General features: G+C 48.1%; 3 protein-coding genes across 3 annotated transcripts; 1 reads left to right on the top strand and 2 right to left on the bottom strand.

Moving 5' to 3' along the window:
* Positions 1 to 298: 298 nt before the first annotated feature.
* Positions 299 to 1902, bottom strand: LOC101754470 (metalloendoproteinase 2-MMP). The gene has a single exon (XM_004965050.3). It carries the CDS (start codon positions 1802 to 1804, stop codon positions 839 to 841), a length of 966 nt encoding a protein of 321 aa, XP_004965107.1. The 5' UTR covers positions 1805 to 1902; the 3' UTR covers positions 299 to 838.
* Positions 1903 to 2709: 807 nt separating this feature from the next.
* Positions 2710 to 10127, bottom strand: LOC101753658 (ribosomal RNA small subunit methyltransferase G). Its single transcript, XM_004965048.3, has 8 exons — positions 9608 to 10127; positions 9296 to 9491; positions 9081 to 9190; positions 4064 to 4142; positions 3928 to 3995; positions 3714 to 3780; positions 3254 to 3340; positions 2710 to 3165 (listed from the first exon to the last, which is right to left on the bottom strand). The coding sequence occupies exons 1-8, from the start codon at positions 9827 to 9829 to the stop codon at positions 3140 to 3142; spliced, it is 855 nt and encodes a 284-aa protein (XP_004965105.1). The 5' UTR covers positions 9830 to 10127; the 3' UTR covers positions 2710 to 3139.
* Positions 10128 to 10266: 139 nt separating this feature from the next.
* LOC101753247 lies at positions 10267 to 11465 on the top strand. Its single transcript, XM_004965047.3, has one exon. The coding sequence runs from the start codon at positions 10267 to 10269 to the stop codon at positions 11176 to 11178; it is 912 nt and encodes a 303-aa protein (XP_004965104.1). The 3' UTR covers positions 11179 to 11465.
* The last annotated feature ends 4294 nt before the right edge of the window (positions 11466 to 15759 follow it).

The following is a 15759-nucleotide window of genomic DNA, read 5'->3' as shown; positions in this document are numbered from 1 at the left end:
CGGAATTCCTAGCTAGTGCCGGCAAGTGCTGAGAATGTGTACGAATTGCACGGAACCATGTTATTGCTTGCTTTGGAGTTCGCAGTCCTGTTCAGAACTTCAGATTTCGAAAGTTTAAAGACTGATTTGACCGTCAAGTGACCCGATTTTCCCTAAAAGATGAAGATTTTGAGTAAATCACTACCCCAATATGCAAATTGACTGAAGAGAACCCACAGTTGATTTATTTGTAGAACATCACATAACTAGCATCACTGCATCATAGTATTGGTCAAATCTTTACCTTGCGTGGTAGAACTGTAATTTAATAGATTTGCTCTATTCTGTTTGTTGCTCAGAGATAATTGTAGATCAATAATCTATTTGGTTGGTTATTCACTAATACCTGATCACATCTTGCAGCACAATATCAAGTGATTTGAACGGGGCTCCATTTGGGTATTCCTTCTTGTCTCAGTACTGCAAACTGGCAACATATATACTCTCTTCTGGTTGGTTAACTTTATTCTTGCCTTCTTGAATGTACACCAATGTAGTTTCGTATAGTGATGGGTTACCTGGTGAGGGCCATGGAATCCCATACTTCTACCTGACAACTTTGGATCCTACTGCACGAGATGCACTGGCGGACGAAAGGACCTCCTTCACCCTGAGCGAATTCCCTCTCGGGACATGTGGGAAGATTGATCCTGAAAACCCTACTTGTGCAAAACTTACTCTTAATGGAAAGGTACTAACAAATTACAGCCATGATAAGATGATTGTTCGCTTGCAGTTGCAGCTTAATTTCCTGTAAAATATATTGCTTGGTGTTGGTGGCAAGAGAACTTAGAATGCTCTATTTATTCCCGTACAGGCTCTGGATTCCCACGACGTCGTCCGATGCCAGGTCCACCTTCCTGGTGCGCGGGGTGATGCTCGGGTACATGATGGCGCCGGGCTCCGACGAGTGGCCGAGCCCGAGGAGGTGCCCGATCTCGTGCACGGCCACGGACTCGAGGTCATAGGCCACGTCCGAGGACGCCCGCGACACGTCGCCGGCGGCCACCCACGCCTCGGCGGCGTCCAGGTGGAACCGCCCGTCCGTCGGCGCGAAGGCGTGCGCCAGCGTGCCGAGCGGCCCGTCGAACGCCTCGCCGTCGCCGTGGTCCCCCGCGTGGAACCCGATGGTGATGTCGGCGTCCCGCGCCGACGCGGTCTCCGTGAAGTTGAGCGTCGTCGCCGCCGACCACCGCGCGAAGGCCCGCGCGAACACCCGGCTCAGCGTCGCCCGGTCGATGGTCGTCGCGGCGGTGTCGGTAATGGCGTACGTGAGTCTCTTCTTGGAGCGCGGCCACGACGGGGAACCCGGGAAGTAGGAGTAGAGGTTCCGGCCGTGGGCGTGGGACGAGGCGCCCATGGTGGAGGTGCCGTTGATGACGTCGGCGACGCCGCACCGCGGCGCCATCATCTGGGCCACCGTGGTCGCGTCCATCACGCCGGTGATGTTGAGGCCGAAGTTGCGCTGGTACACCTTGATGGCCTCCTCCAGGTCGGCGTCGAAGATGTCGGTGAACCCGGAAGACTCCGGGAGGTAGCCGAAGTGGGCGAGGTAGTCCTTGAGCTTGGCGACGCCCTGCTGCTCCTCGCCGAAGTGGCAGCCGGTGAGGTTCCTGAAGGCCGACCACGGGTTGGGGATCTTGGACGCGATGTCCGCGAAGGTGGATGGCAGGTCCGCCGACGAGACTGGTGCTGCGACGAGCGCCACCACCGCCATGGCAGAGAGCAGGACGAGGAGAGGAGAGGTGGTGCTGGCCATGGTCATCGTCCGGGGAGAAAGGGATTGAAGGTACAGGTGAGAATGGATGAGGCGGCACAACTCGTAGGCGTTTTAATTTGAAGGGCTGACAGGTCCAACGACGACTACTTGGGCCTTGTTTAGTTCCCAATTTGGGAGTGGCAAAATTAGCATTTTGCTATAAATGCGCAACTATAGCATTTCGTTTGTATTTGTGAATTATTGTTCAAACATTGAGTAATTAGGCTCAAAAGATTCGTCTCGCAAAGTACAACAAAACTGTGCAATTAGTTTTTAATTTTTCATCTACATTTAGTACTCCATGCATGTACCGCAAGTTTGATGTGATGGGGAATCTTCTTTTTGCATAGTGTCAAAGTTGGGATTTTGGAGGGAAGTAAACAAGGACTTGGTCAGCCAGCAAGGGACGGCTTGGACGACACAACCCGTCCTTGCTTGTTTGCGAGTTTGATTTGGTCAAGCTGGGGAATAAGTCTCGTGTTTGTTGTGTGTTGTGTTGGTGACAGGGCCGGTGTGGTGTCTTGTTCCTGAGAAGGTAGGAGTAGATGTGAAGCTTCTTAGTTCTTGCTCCTTGCTCCTCTTTGGTTAGAATAGTATAGCAGCCGGCTTTGGCAGGTTGCTACTTGGCACAGGGCTACAGGCAGGCAGAGAAGGATGTTTAAGAGAGAGCAATGATGGTACCCATGTGCTGACGCGCATGCGTTGCCGCAATTAGCGTTTGATAATGTTATTTGTAGGTGACAAATTAAGATAAATTCTTTCAAGTTGGCCCTAGTCATTGAAATATGTTAAAGGGAAACACATCCATGAATCCATGATGGCATGGAATAGAACAGCTTGGGGCCGTAGCAGTTGATGACTACGGCGCCATTGTCTAGGTCCAAGAACTAACATTAGTATACGACAGCACGTATCCTAAAGGTCTCATTTGCTAGTTTCTTATTCAAGAACTATCCAATTCCAAACCGTCCACAAGATACAAGTCATGAAAGGAACTGAGGATTCATACAATTGGTACATCAACCTATTGCACTTCGTGAAAATGTCCAGTTCTGACAGTTGCATGAACACCAATAAACTTTTCAGTCTCATTCGATTGAGCAGAGTTACTGAATCCTGTTAGAAACTACTCCCATCCGTTTTAAATATATGACGAGTAGGAGTGTAGGACAAGCTAATTAGTTGCCCAAAACAGCAGAGTGAGGATATGATTGTAAGGTAGCACGATTACTCTGTGCTTCTAACAAAGACATCTTCCAGTTGATGACCTCTGATATAGATCAGTTGTGATTTTCAGATTTTAGCAGTTGCAAAAGGTCTACACCAACAATAACACGCTTCTCACAAGGGCATCTTGGAAGGAGTACCTGGGTGTAGCCAGTGGAACATTTCAGCTTCAGTTATTATAAAATTTCCAACACCAGATGCTTTTTCATGATGGCACATGGGAAATACCTGGAAGGCGCGGGTATTTTTTTGGAGTAGCTCGTTCTTTAAAGTATATAACAGCCGTCCGATGACCATGAGGTCCCATTGATTCAACTGAAAAGAAACTATGGCTTAGCATGTTACCAAGAATTCTATGCTTATCATAACCTGAAAGGCTGGATGCACAAGACATAGAAGCAACATAACTATATTCATGAGAATTAGAAAGGAATCAGGTTAGCAATTGTTTGCTGAAATGGCAACAGGCATTAAAATATGCAAAATAGAAATATGACTACTCATCAGTATTATCTAATCCAGAGAAACTTTACAAGGGAAAGATGCCATTTAGTCAGAAAGGGAACAAACTCGCACTTCTACATTTAGGTTAAGAGAGGGTAAAATTGCTTATATGCAGATTACAACATATTTAGTGCAATGCCTTCTATAAGCAATTAAGCATTAAGGAAGGATAGGAATATTTTACCATTACACAATTCGAGCATGGAAGCACCCAATTTCTGTACAGCACTTTTAGCATCTTTTATTTCTTCCTGTCAAGGAAATGTGAAATTAGATTATAAGAAAAGCATGCAACTAGAGCAAGTCAGCAATACATATTCATAGAAACTATGTTCTTAGGTTTGATGGAAAATACAATGGTATCAGAAGGCTAGTTAAATAAGAAATCCAAGACTTACGTGGGGATCATGACCTTTTGCAGCTATGAACAAACCACCAACACGAACCAATGGAAGGCAGTATTCCGCTGCAAAAGAGAAATCCAGATAAATTTTCCATAACAGGTCTCGTAACAGGAATTCAAATATCACATACCTAGAACTTTCAGTTCTGCAACGGCTCTTGCAGCCGCTATATCATACGCTTCTCTGTAATCAAGACTTTGGCCAACATTCTGTCCTATAAAGCCATGCAAGTAAAATGGTCATAAATAACATGGACAGAAATTCTATACACTTGGTGATGTAGACAATAGACAGCAGCTTACAATGGCTAGTTTCATGGTAAATGTCAGAAATCAAATGTGTTAAAAGATTCTCTCTATTCACCCAGAAACACGCAGAAACGCGTCTCCTCAAGGTGTTGTCATCAATTCGGTAAAATCATCATAATAGAGTTTGAAAACTAACTAGAGTTGAAAACAAAACTTCAAGCAATCTAATTTGCAATTCTGCTATACAATTAGTAATTTCTATAGTATGAATCCTGCGCCAAGCACGATCATTTTATTAGGCCACGTCACCAGCGAAGCTCATCCGTTCGATCTTCCTGTTGCAGTTAAGTCAGCCGTTGGACCACGGGCACAGCACCTCGCGTTTCACCAGACCTTTCTCCTTTTGTGTCGAACTTTCCAGCATCTCGTCCCGATCGCATACCCTATCGCTGCGCTGTCCGCCTGAAGAGCATTCGCTCCACCTGCCGCGTCTTACTCTCTCTGCCTTGTGGAGGCCAATGGAAGCGCACCGACACCATGGCGATCATCAGGAGGAGATGTGGTGGCAGCGCGGCGCGGCACAACTCAGATGAGAAGCGGCAGCGCAACCTTTATCCTCCCCATGTGTTCTCAAGGTGGAGGAGAGGGTGGACAAAGGAATGGTAGCTGGAGACCTGGAGTTGATCTCCGTCGCACCGCTGCCGTTGGCCGACCTGCTGCGCTCCATCCACAGTGCCGTCCGCCGGACCTTGGTCACAATACATGGTCGTTGCACCCCCAGCCACGCGGCACCGCGGCTCCAAGGTGAGACATCCTTGGCGACTGCGATGTACGCTGGCTGCATGCAGTAGCATGGTAAGGACGCGGCGAATCGGAGTGGTTGTAGCTCAGGAAAGGCCATCCTTCTTCCGTGAGCTTGAGATGTCGAAACTGCCTGCTGTCGTTGATTGGCGTCGTATCATGCTGCAGCCGAGCCCAAGTACTCATACCAGTGGAGATGATGTTGGTTGCTCTCAGTTGAATTCTGTTATGCACACGATATGCTCGATCATTTGCCTACGTGAGCTACTGTGGTGATTGAATAACTATTTGAATTACCAACCACAACCAGAAATAAGGACACATTGAACCCAAATCTGGGGAAGGAAATGAGCAGGCATCTTCTATGCGGTTTGACTCAGATGTTCAATCCAACATCTTCTCCTCCTCTTCTGCTTGTCCATGGGACATGTCTATCCTCTATGCTGCTTGACTCAGATGCTGTTCAAACAGTTTAATCACTGTCTCGGGAGATCAGGCTAGCTATTTACAGTTTAATGATTTACAAATAGGCTTATCTATTATTGCATTAATTTTTGTCTATTATTTTGAGTGTCTGGCCTGAAATGTATGAAATAATGGAAATAGGTATTACAATTTAAGTATTAAGTCTAATCTAGGATTTTTTTTTTCATAGCTGCTTATCTGCAGATTTTTTCCCCATCCATTATCTGCAGATATTTACAACTATGACATTTTACCACTCCGAGTAACAAGGTAAAGGCAGAACCGGCGCTTAACAAGTTCTTTTTCACCTCTAACAGTATTTTACAACAGATCGAATCTTCACTTTAGTTCTAAGTTTGTATTTAAGTTTCAGTGTACAATTTCAATTAAAACAGACATTAAATGTCTCCATAGGATAGACTAGGATGATCCAATGGTTTAAAAATAAAAACTCCATAATTAATTTCGTTAGTGGCTTCAAGCTGATATAGGTCCAAGTTGGGATTCTAATCCTCTTTGTGTAATGCTACCATCTCTGGTGCCATCTACATACTTATACAACTTCTTGCAGTGCTTATGCTCAGAACTTGTTCATGTTCAGAACCTATGTTTATAAATTTTTCACGGACTTACCTTATCAATAAAAATGTAATATATTATCTACACTATGTATCTCACATTATTGTCAAGGCATTTCAAGAGCTTTCTGCATATAATATCTTCATCGAACTTGTGAATGTTTAATCAATATTTTTGAATAATTGAGATGATTAAGTGCTTCTAACATTGATGGTGTCCAGATTCTTTTCCCCATACTGAGAGATTGACATGGGGCTCAAATTCAAAAAATCCTATAGGACGAGAAAACTAGATGCATAAGAACTGGTCCACTCCAACCAGTGCGTGGCAAAGCCACGACTGTGGATCCTCCTGCTTCCTCTGCTGTGCTCAAATAGCTGTCGTTCACCAGATGCTCGACTAAATGTCCAAGTGGGGATTGCATTGTGGTTGCTGTGTCATTCAAGATTAATACTGTCGATTTGGTTCTGTTCAATTAAGCATGCGCTATTTCTTCCTCAACACTGAGAAATATGGAATTTGCTTTTGTTAGAAGACTATATGTCTTTAACCAACCGTGGTTACAAAAAGTATATTAGAGGAGATGCAACGGTCATCTGCAGTGTTAAGAACTATGACTACCATATACTTTTTTCAATTTTCACATACCATTTTCGGTAGGAATGTGCATAATTTAGTAACAACCCCTCGGGGCAACCCCTCCTGTTTCCCTCAAAAAAATAATTTAGTAACAATGTAAAAATATCTTAACTTGTGGATTTAGCTATGGGTTTTATTTACAACTATTTATTTCAGGTCCACAACAGTTTGATTTTATTATAGATATAAGCATGTATTTTGAAACAAACCAGGCAGGAGAGCTGCCGATTATAGTAAAAAGAAGATTAAAATCCAGACTGGGTGATACAGCAGAAAAACAACAAGTGGTGTGCTCGCACGGCACCAACAGTACACTGCTCAACCACCACAACGTCACTCGAGCAAAACAACATGACAACTGCACCACCAAGACCAAGCCGCAAAGCACCACACCACTGCTGGCCGGTTGCCGAAATGGTCGCTACCATGTAGGGCCAATAGCCGCCACGGCACCACGTCATGCATCCTCGTCCACAGGTCACATGTAGTTGTCGAAAACTCTAATGTGGCTCCCACATCGTCAGAAACCAAAAGAGAAGCAGACCAACACTGCACCAAAAGGGCCATCGCCAAGCAAGACCCCTCGCGCATAGTGTTGCTGCAGCACCACCACTCCCCAAATCAACCGAAGCAATCCACCGGGTCTAGGCCCTCCAAGGCTGCTTTGCACCACCGCCACGGAAACACAACGCGCGGGGGCCTCGCCACATCCGCCGCTGGACTCCATACTCGTCGCCTCGAGAAACACAGCACGCAGGGGCCTCACCACACCTGCCGCAAGACTCCACGGCCCAAACCCGTTTTTGGTACTGCCGTTGACGAAGTGTGCAGCACCACCCCACCACCCCGAGATCTCCTCCTTCTGTCAAGCCATCACCAAAGTCTCGGCTACACCACGAACAATGTCACCTAGAGGCCTCTGATGACACAGGTTCATCCCATCTCTGAGCTCCGCCACTATCAAGTCGACATCACCGTTTCCCACCTCACATATACGAGCACAATCATCATGCCAGCACACCATTGTTGTCACTTGCGCCATCTTTCGACAATGTCCTGCACCGAACTAGCCCCAGCCATGCCGAGCTATCCGCCACAGGCCGCTGCAAGCTGTGTTGGCAACACGTCGTCATTGCCGTAAGCACCGTCTTCCGACATTATCCCGTACCACAATAGTCGTTGCCAAGCAGGGCTAAGCGCCACGATCCGCTGCGAACAGCAAGGCCGGCATGCTCACAACACCATAGCCACCGGCACACTAACCGTGAACCGATCTAGAAGCACCACAGATCCTTCGCCATGGGCGCACGAAACTCATCTCGCACTTGCTGGCTGTAGTCGCCCTTCGTCGTCCTCTCCCGGCACCACCGTACCCATGGGCCACTATCGCCACGGCGTCGTCAACCTTCCTGCAACACCACCATGCATAGTGCTGCCAGCTGCTTTGTTTCTGCCACAGCGGATGCAGATTGCACACACCGGTTGCGCCTCGCACGGCCACCCCCCAACATCACGGCCATCACACGCCACCCTCGTGCCACACCTTGCATCATCGCATGCTGAGGTTGTAACTCCTCTGGTCGTCCTTGCACCTCCCACCGACACCTTCCCTTGCCGCAAATCTCGACAACGGCCAGCGTGCAGCCAAATCCGACGGCCTCAATGCAATAACCGGCTACTGCTGAAGCTGGAGCCGCTCCTCTGTTGTGCTTTCCCTTCGACGCCGCATGCAGCACGGCCATTGTGCCGTCGCCACGCCGATGCCTTCCCCATGGCCACGGGCACCCACACGGCCGTCACTAGCCACCACAGCACCAACATGCGCCCTTTGCCACCTCGGCCCGCTACCGCAACACCCCAACGCCGACAGCTACAAGCGCCCCCCCCTAACCGCCGCACCCTAACAAAGTGGCTGCAGATCCGGGGCCGGCTCCACCGGATCCAGCCGTGTTGGCCGCGGATCCAGGCAGCCCCGTCCACGCCGGCAGCCCAAGCCGCCGGAAGCCGGGCAACCATGAAGCCGTCGTCCGTAGAAGAAGGCAGCCCCAACCTGGAGAGGCCCCGCCATTGCCATCCTAGTGGCCGCACGAGCTTCCGCACAGGCCACTCCGGTGGTGATGAGGGAGATGAACCGCGGAGTGGGAGGGGCTCGCAGCAGCGGCACTGGGCTCTGCCCGTGTCGCCCCGACGGGAGCGACGCAGGGGCGTCTTTTCTTCCCCTTCCCACTCCCTCGAGTCTAACTTTGACATTGTTACAGATATAAACATGTATAAGGAGTGCTTAGTCTTCGATGTAGTTGGGTTCAAGATTACCAAGAGATACACACTGGGCCAACTCATGTCAGGCATGCTGGCCAGCTCAGGCCAAAGCGCTTCATAATTCACAGCAACCCATGGAGCTCAAAGCCAAATTACCTCCGCCCGGTCACACACCACATCCACATTTGACAACCCCATGGCCTCAACGGCATGCTCCAAAAACGTGCACCGCTTCTTCATCGACTCCAGCAGTGTAAATCTCCAGCCTGAAATAAACAGAACGAATCCACATTGAGCCAGCCGGAGAAACAAAAGGCACAAGATTTTTCTCAGCGCCACCACCAATTATCTGCTTAGAGAGAGGAGGTTACTTGGCCTTGCAATCGCAAGGATCAGGCCCGGCAGCCCTGCCCCAGAGCCGACGTCGATAAAGCTGACGCCGTCGATGTCGCTGCCGCCGGTGGTGGAGCGGTACGCACGCTCCAGCGGGGGCAGCACGGCGAGGGAGTCCGCCACGTGGCGCGTCATGACCTCGGCCTCGTCAGTGACGGCGGTGAGGTTCATCCTCTGAACAGATTCGAGAGCGTGAGAAGCACGCATAGGGGGCCGCGCGTCGGCGCCGCAAGTGTTTGGCGCCTAGGGATTTGGCCAGTAGCTGCGGAGCTCAGGGTCTCGGGACGGACCTGGTTCCAGTCGAGGAGAGCCTCCACGTAGACGGCGACCTGGCGCTGCTGCGGTGCCGAGAGGGAGGAGATGAGGGGGGTGGCGGCGGCGGCGGTGGGGGCGACGGTCGCGGTGGTGCGGAGGTTGAGGAGGAGGTGTCGAGGAAGGTGGCGTCGGCTGAGGAGTATGCTAGGGAGGAGGAAGCCGCGGCCGGCGGCGGTGCTGCCGCAGCAGAGCGACATTTCTCTCTCGCGAGCGGCGGCGGCGGCGGCGCTTTGCGCGCCTCAACTCAGGTGCGAGCTTTGGATGGGGTTTGTGCCGTGATTACGTGTTTTTTCTCTCAAAACGTATTTCTGTCAGACGTGTCTGGTCCCTGCCCGCGATGCCGACGAGCACGACCCAGCTGACAGCCGGACCCCACTTGGAAGCGACCCGCGCAAGTCGCCACCCGAGCCGGCCTCCGGTCGCAAACCGCGACGCCAACCACCCAACCCAACCACTGACTCGTCTCACCACCTGCTCCAAGACAAGTGCTCGCTGCCAACCGGGCCAACCCCCCTTGGCCTCCCACTCCCCTCCCCAGCCTCAGATCCGCCGCCCCGCTGCACACCCGACCGCGCCGGCAACGACCTCGACCACCGGCGCGGCGCGCGGCGAGCCCACCACACCCACCCGCCCCATGCCGGGCCTCTTCGCCTACTCGGGCGCCGGGCTGGGCCTCCTGGCCCTGGCGGCGCTCGAGTCCCTGCCCCTGCCCGTCCGCGTCCCGCCTCACCGGCTCCTCCCGCGCCGCCTCGCCACGCCGCTGCACCTCCGGCACCTCCTCGCCGCGGCGCTCTCCGCGCTCTGCCTCCTCTCGGCGCTCGTCTCCGCGCACCACCTCTCCCTCCCCACGCTCGCCGCCTCCGCGCTCTTCCTACTCTACTCCCTCGCGCCCTTCGCGCCGCTCGCCGCGCCCCTGCCGCTCCCGCTGCTCGACCTCCTCCTTGCCGCGGCCTTCGCCCAGGAGCTGCTCCTCTTCGCGCACCGTCGCCCTTCCACCGCGGCCGGGATCGAGAACCGCTACTTCGACCTGCTCCTCGTCCCCATCGCTCTCTGCCTTGGCGCCACGCTGCTCGCCGCGCACCGCCCCGGGGAGGCCGCGCCGCGGCTCGCCCGCGCGGCCGGGCTGGCGCTGCAGGGCACCTGGATGGTGCAGATGGGGTTCTCCTTCTTCACCAGCGCCATCGCGCAGGGCTGCGCGCTCCACGCCGCCAGCCGCGCCGACTACACTATCAAGTGCCGCACCCACGAGGACTACCACCGCGCGCGGTCCGTCGCCACGCTGCAGTTCAACGGACACCTCGCGCTGCTCGTCATCGCTGGCGCGGCCGCGTACGCTGCCGTCCTATCCAGGGCGAACCGGCCACCCAGCGGGTACAGGATTCTGGGTAAGGAGGTGCAGATGGAGGGGGTGCCGATCATGTCGCAGTTCACACTGGATTCGGATGAGGAGAAGGAAGATGAAGGGATAACCAACACAGCGGCGCCAGCGGCGAATGGGGTGGAGTCCCATGACGAGATCCCGCTGCACGCTCCTGGTTCCAAGTGATGCAGCTGGAATTGGGGTGCTTTTGATGTAGATTATTGCAGTTGAGGAAGGCATCTACAGAGCTGCAGAATGATGTGGCGAGATGTTTGTGTGTTTCTGTACCTCATTTCAATACAGTCTTCACTTTTTGATGCTTGGATAATGGTTGTTCTCTGTCCATGTGGAAAGATATCTTGCTTAGTTTGATCTGCATACAATAGAGTTAACATCTGTATAATATTGTAATTTGTTGGGTTCAGATAGATCTTTGAGAAATAAAGTTAACCCATGTTCCACTTTGAGAACAATGTGCTTTTTCTCCACTTACTATATTGTCTAACTAGTTGACACTTACTTTAGTTTCTTTTAGTACATAATTTTTTAATTTGTTCAGTTTTGCAGCATAAATATATATGTTCAGAGTTACATCAATCTTCTCTTACTGCTAATGAAATAATCAATACATACCTTTTAGATTATTCCATAATGTGATGCACTGAGAATTTGAATGCGAATTGGCGGGTATATTTAGCCTTGGAATTGCCCAAACCCTCTCCGCTCCTGTTTCAGCCTCTTCTTCCATTACCTCGATGAGAAGGCCCAAATTCTGACTCATGGCTTTGCTCATGTTGACACCCATTTTGTTGATAAAATGTTATCTTTTCTTCACAAGAAATGGAGATCCTAGGCTAAGAATCTGATATTGCAAAGTGCTGAAATCCCCTGAGAGAGGCAACTGCCACTGGCCATACTTGGGCAGGAGCATTTGCTGGAATCTGATGCACACTATCCTGCCAGGCATTAGCTGCCTGTGAATAATGGTGATCTGGTGTTTGGATGATGGGATTATGACTATGGTGGCATCTGTTGGTATTCTCAGTGCATTCAATGCACACAATTTGCAATGTTGACATTACTGACCTTAGACCATTGGCTTAAGGAGACGTTGGCAAGCAGGAACGTATCCCTATGGGTGGAGGGGTCATTGGACAGTTTAACATTTGTGTACAGGATGTTGTTGTGCCTAGGTATGTGGTTTCTGAAGCATATAGCTGCAAGTGCATTTGCATTCTTGTGTGAATGCTGCCCTTGTGGGTTGTGTGTTTCGAAAAAATCAAGATCTACTGATACTCAGATTCAGAGGGGGCTCATCATGTCCATTTATCTGGTTCCGGAAGCTGGATGACAGATTGCAAAGGTATTTGCAGTTTTATTTGCTGCCATTGTTTCTTGGCAAAGTTGTCCTTTCTTGTTGGGTGATTTCAGTTTTTTTTATGCTGGATTAAGGCTTCATATTTCAGCTACAAATGCATGTTGAGGATTGCCTGCAGAACTGCCTGCAGTGCTCATAGCAAAGATGATTGATTCTATTTGTATTTGTGGCTACTAAATGATCCATGTTTTTCAAGTACACAATATTCATTGATGAATGATGACATGCTTGTCGTGTACATGAATTCTATCTATCATTGATTTGGCATCTATAACTTGTCCAGTGCACTTCTAGTTTCAATAATGTATTATATGCTTCATTTTCATTTTTAAGCAAACTGCATGAGCATGAGCATGGGAGCATGATGATTATGGTTAAGAAACGAATTATTTTATCTCTGTTTCTATTGCTTAATAATGCTTGGTTTTTTGCTTAAACATCTACAGAATTTTTTGTGGCTCCTATCCCACCGTGTTTGAGGTACAAAATATAGCTCATCATCATTGCTGAACCATACCACAAAGGATTCAAGTATAACAACGATCACAGGGCAAACAAAAGTTTTGGATATAGATCTAGTAACAGACAATGGAACCATGTGCAGTAAGTCAATTATAATAGACAGTCAGCCTTCTAAAAATGATGATGTTTAAGAAAGTTTCATGGGAATGAAATGCGGAAATTAGTCTCGAACTGAGTTACTTCAATTCTGTGAACAGAATGTTAGACTATGATAGCAAGTTCTTGGAAAAGTGTCATTTATGGAAACATTCTAACAGGAAAGTCTCTCTTATCCAGAAATATCTATGCGCATATGATGTGTGTACAGTATACCTAATATGGATTTTCTTGTAATTTCCGAGACGAGGACAGACAACTGTATCATGCACCAGGAAAGAAGAATCATTTCATTGGCCACATCGAGATAATTAACTTGCAGTCAGTCTAAAGTGCAGAGAACCAAAGTGTTATTTTAACCCCAGTTAGCGAAGATCATGGCTTACAGATAATTTTCTGTATGTGGATTAGATTACTGCCCAAAACCCCGAAGTGAATTATTTGAAGTAGGATCGCAATTGATGAAAATATTGGATTCATCTTGATCACCATCATTTCTTCTTGATTCATCACAAGCAATTTACAAATTTCAACCTGCTACTAATAGGCCATGGCCAAGTTGTACCACCAGTCATGTGTCTTTTCTGCAGCAAGTTGTCTAGCACGGTTGTCCTACAACTACATAATCACTCATGGTCAGAGAAGAGAGGAGAGAGGTAGGCAGAAAGGAGGCTCTCCTATAACACTGTGTTGTCTTTGTCATATGTGTTGCTTTCATGGAGAGAATTTACATGCTAAGACCCAAGCTGGATCAACAGTGGCTTCTTTAGAAAAACCAGAAGGCCACAAAATGAGTGTCTCACATTTGGAAGGCAGTTCTGCTGAAAGATAAGTCTAACATCAATTCTCAAGTTGCATGGTAAGTTGTTCTCACATGACTGATTATTGGGTTCAACTATTGGTCTTTGGCTTCAGTTGCTGATACTGTGATGTCATATGTATGCATTTCTGCCCGTTGAACTTATGATACTTTTCTTATGTTAATTTTCATGAATTGAAAGTTAATTGTAGGAGCTGAGCTAGTTCGACAAGAATTATGGTCTTGTTTCTGGCACAAATCTTGTCTGAGTGCTTCTGAAAGGCTCCATAAAGTCACTTTAACTTCCTAGTTAAATATATCGAGTATACTAATTTATCATCCTGTGCATATGCTCTTGTGTGCATGCACATGTGTGTGAACAAGTTGACGACATTTTAAGTTTTTATTCACTGTTTATGGCTAAGCCTCAAGCTTGAAATCATCACATAGTTCTTCTATCTCATAACTCAGCAACTGCTAGTCTTCCGAGAGTTTATCTATTTGTTCTGATCAGTAGATCTAAACTTTTCATATGGCAGTGGCTCCTGATTAATTTCATACCTCTCCTCTCCTTCACGAGTCTTTTTTTGTTTGTCAAGTGAGAATTCACTAGTTGTGAGAGTGAGAATGCAGAGCTTGTGTTTATCTGGTGATACACTAGGCTTTCCTGCACTAGCTTTAGCAGTGCCTATCTTATCGCTGTTGTGTTGCATCATGTCTTTCGGTCCTTGATGATAAGCAATGGATAATGCAACATGTTTAGTGTCTGTCTGCTTCTTGTGCTGTGACATATCGATTGGGCTTTTCAAGTGGGGTCCTTCCCGAGCTAGCGTAGTAGTTCTATTCTTCTCACAGCTAGGCTATTAATTTTTAGTTTTGCTTCTTGAGAGCACAGTTTTCACCAGACAGAAGACCTTAAAGCAGCTAAAATCTGTTTTTGAGGGATTTAAAGTAGCTAATCCTGTCTTTAGGATATTCTTTACATTTGAGAATCGTTTTGATTTGTAGGGCAGAACCATTGCAATTTTTAGCTTAAAAAATTCTGTGGCTTAGTGCTTTATGCAACTGTTTTTGAGTGGAACTGAGTCCATGAGCTTTGGCGATACAATTCCATCAATTTTCTTCAAGAAAAACACCAACCCTATGTTGTTCATAACAAGTTTATGTCCAAATGCTCTGTTGAATTGCACCTCAACTGTAAATGGAAATTGATACATGGCCCCCATGTCTTTGCATCGAATACCCTTTTTTACCTGAAACTTGTTTTGAGTGCGAGATAATTGTCATATTGATGTGCCTCGTTAAGTAGTAGTTGTTGCCAGGTGCATTGGTTATGGGGCTTCTTGATGTTAAATATCTGATATGATAACAAATCATAGAGTTCTCTTCTTTTACCATGTTTACAAAATATATCACTGCAGCAAAATCTGTTGAAATCACTCTGAAACGAGCTTCAATGGAGATCAGATCAAATTACACCCAAGTTATCATTGCAAGCTCACTTTTGATGGAAGAAAAAGTGTGTGTGTTTGGGGGGTGGGGGGTGGCGGCGGGGCGGGGCGGGGCAAGGAAGAAAAGGAAGCTGAATGTATTCCCAACACGGCAAGGCAAATCCGCATCAGGTGTGCATATGCATTTCTTGACAGACCCTAGACCTGTTTCTCTGCTAGGAACAATGAGGAGCCTAGATCACCTTTACCTGTTAGAAAGTCGCCATGAATTATCCGGTGAAAGCTAGTCCATATAGGCGCATAATTTTCTATTTGAATGTAGCTATGTCGACACAGACGTTTTACCAAGAGTTTTGTCCCCAGAATCTAAAGCGCTCCAGACTGTCTTTTCCCCCACTCAAGTACCTCTCAGCTGGATCTTTCTGCACTGTGATCTCATCCTTCAGGTCACTTACTATAAAGATAACCCACTGCCTTACTGATGCTTATCATAACCTTCTTTCTATGCTTCCACATGCAGG

Source organism: Setaria italica, chromosome IV (assembly GCF_000263155.2).
Source record: "Setaria italica strain Yugu1 chromosome IV, Setaria_italica_v2.0, whole genome shotgun sequence".
In the NCBI taxonomy this organism is placed as follows: Eukaryota; Viridiplantae; Streptophyta; class Magnoliopsida; order Poales; family Poaceae; genus Setaria; species Setaria italica.
The sequence above is the reverse complement of the archived record's forward strand: the minus strand, read 5'-3'. Positions and strand labels throughout refer to the sequence as shown.

What these genes read in the sequence shown, in the direction of transcription:
- LOC101754470 (XM_004965050.3), bottom strand. Translation starts at nt 1,804, where the DNA reads ATGACCATGGCCAGCACCACCTCTCCTCTCCTCGTCCTGCTCTCTGCC.
- LOC101753658 (XM_004965048.3), bottom strand. Translation starts at nt 9,829, where the DNA reads ATGTCGCTCTGCTGCGGCAGCACCGCCGCCGGCCGCGGCTTCCTCCTC. An exon ending in TGGTGTGTGACCGGGCGGAG is followed by an intron (nt 4,143 to 9,080) that starts GTAATTTGGCTT and finishes TTTATAGGACAG; the next exon opens with AATGTTGGCCAAAGTCTTGA. An exon ending in TGCAGAACTGAAAGTTCTAG is followed by an intron (nt 3,996 to 4,063) that starts GTATGTGATATT and finishes TCTCTTTTGCAG; the next exon opens with CGGAATACTGCCTTCCATTG.
- LOC101753247 (XM_004965047.3), top strand. Translation starts at nt 10,267, where the DNA reads ATGCCGGGCCTCTTCGCCTACTCGGGCGCCGGGCTGGGCCTCCTGGCC.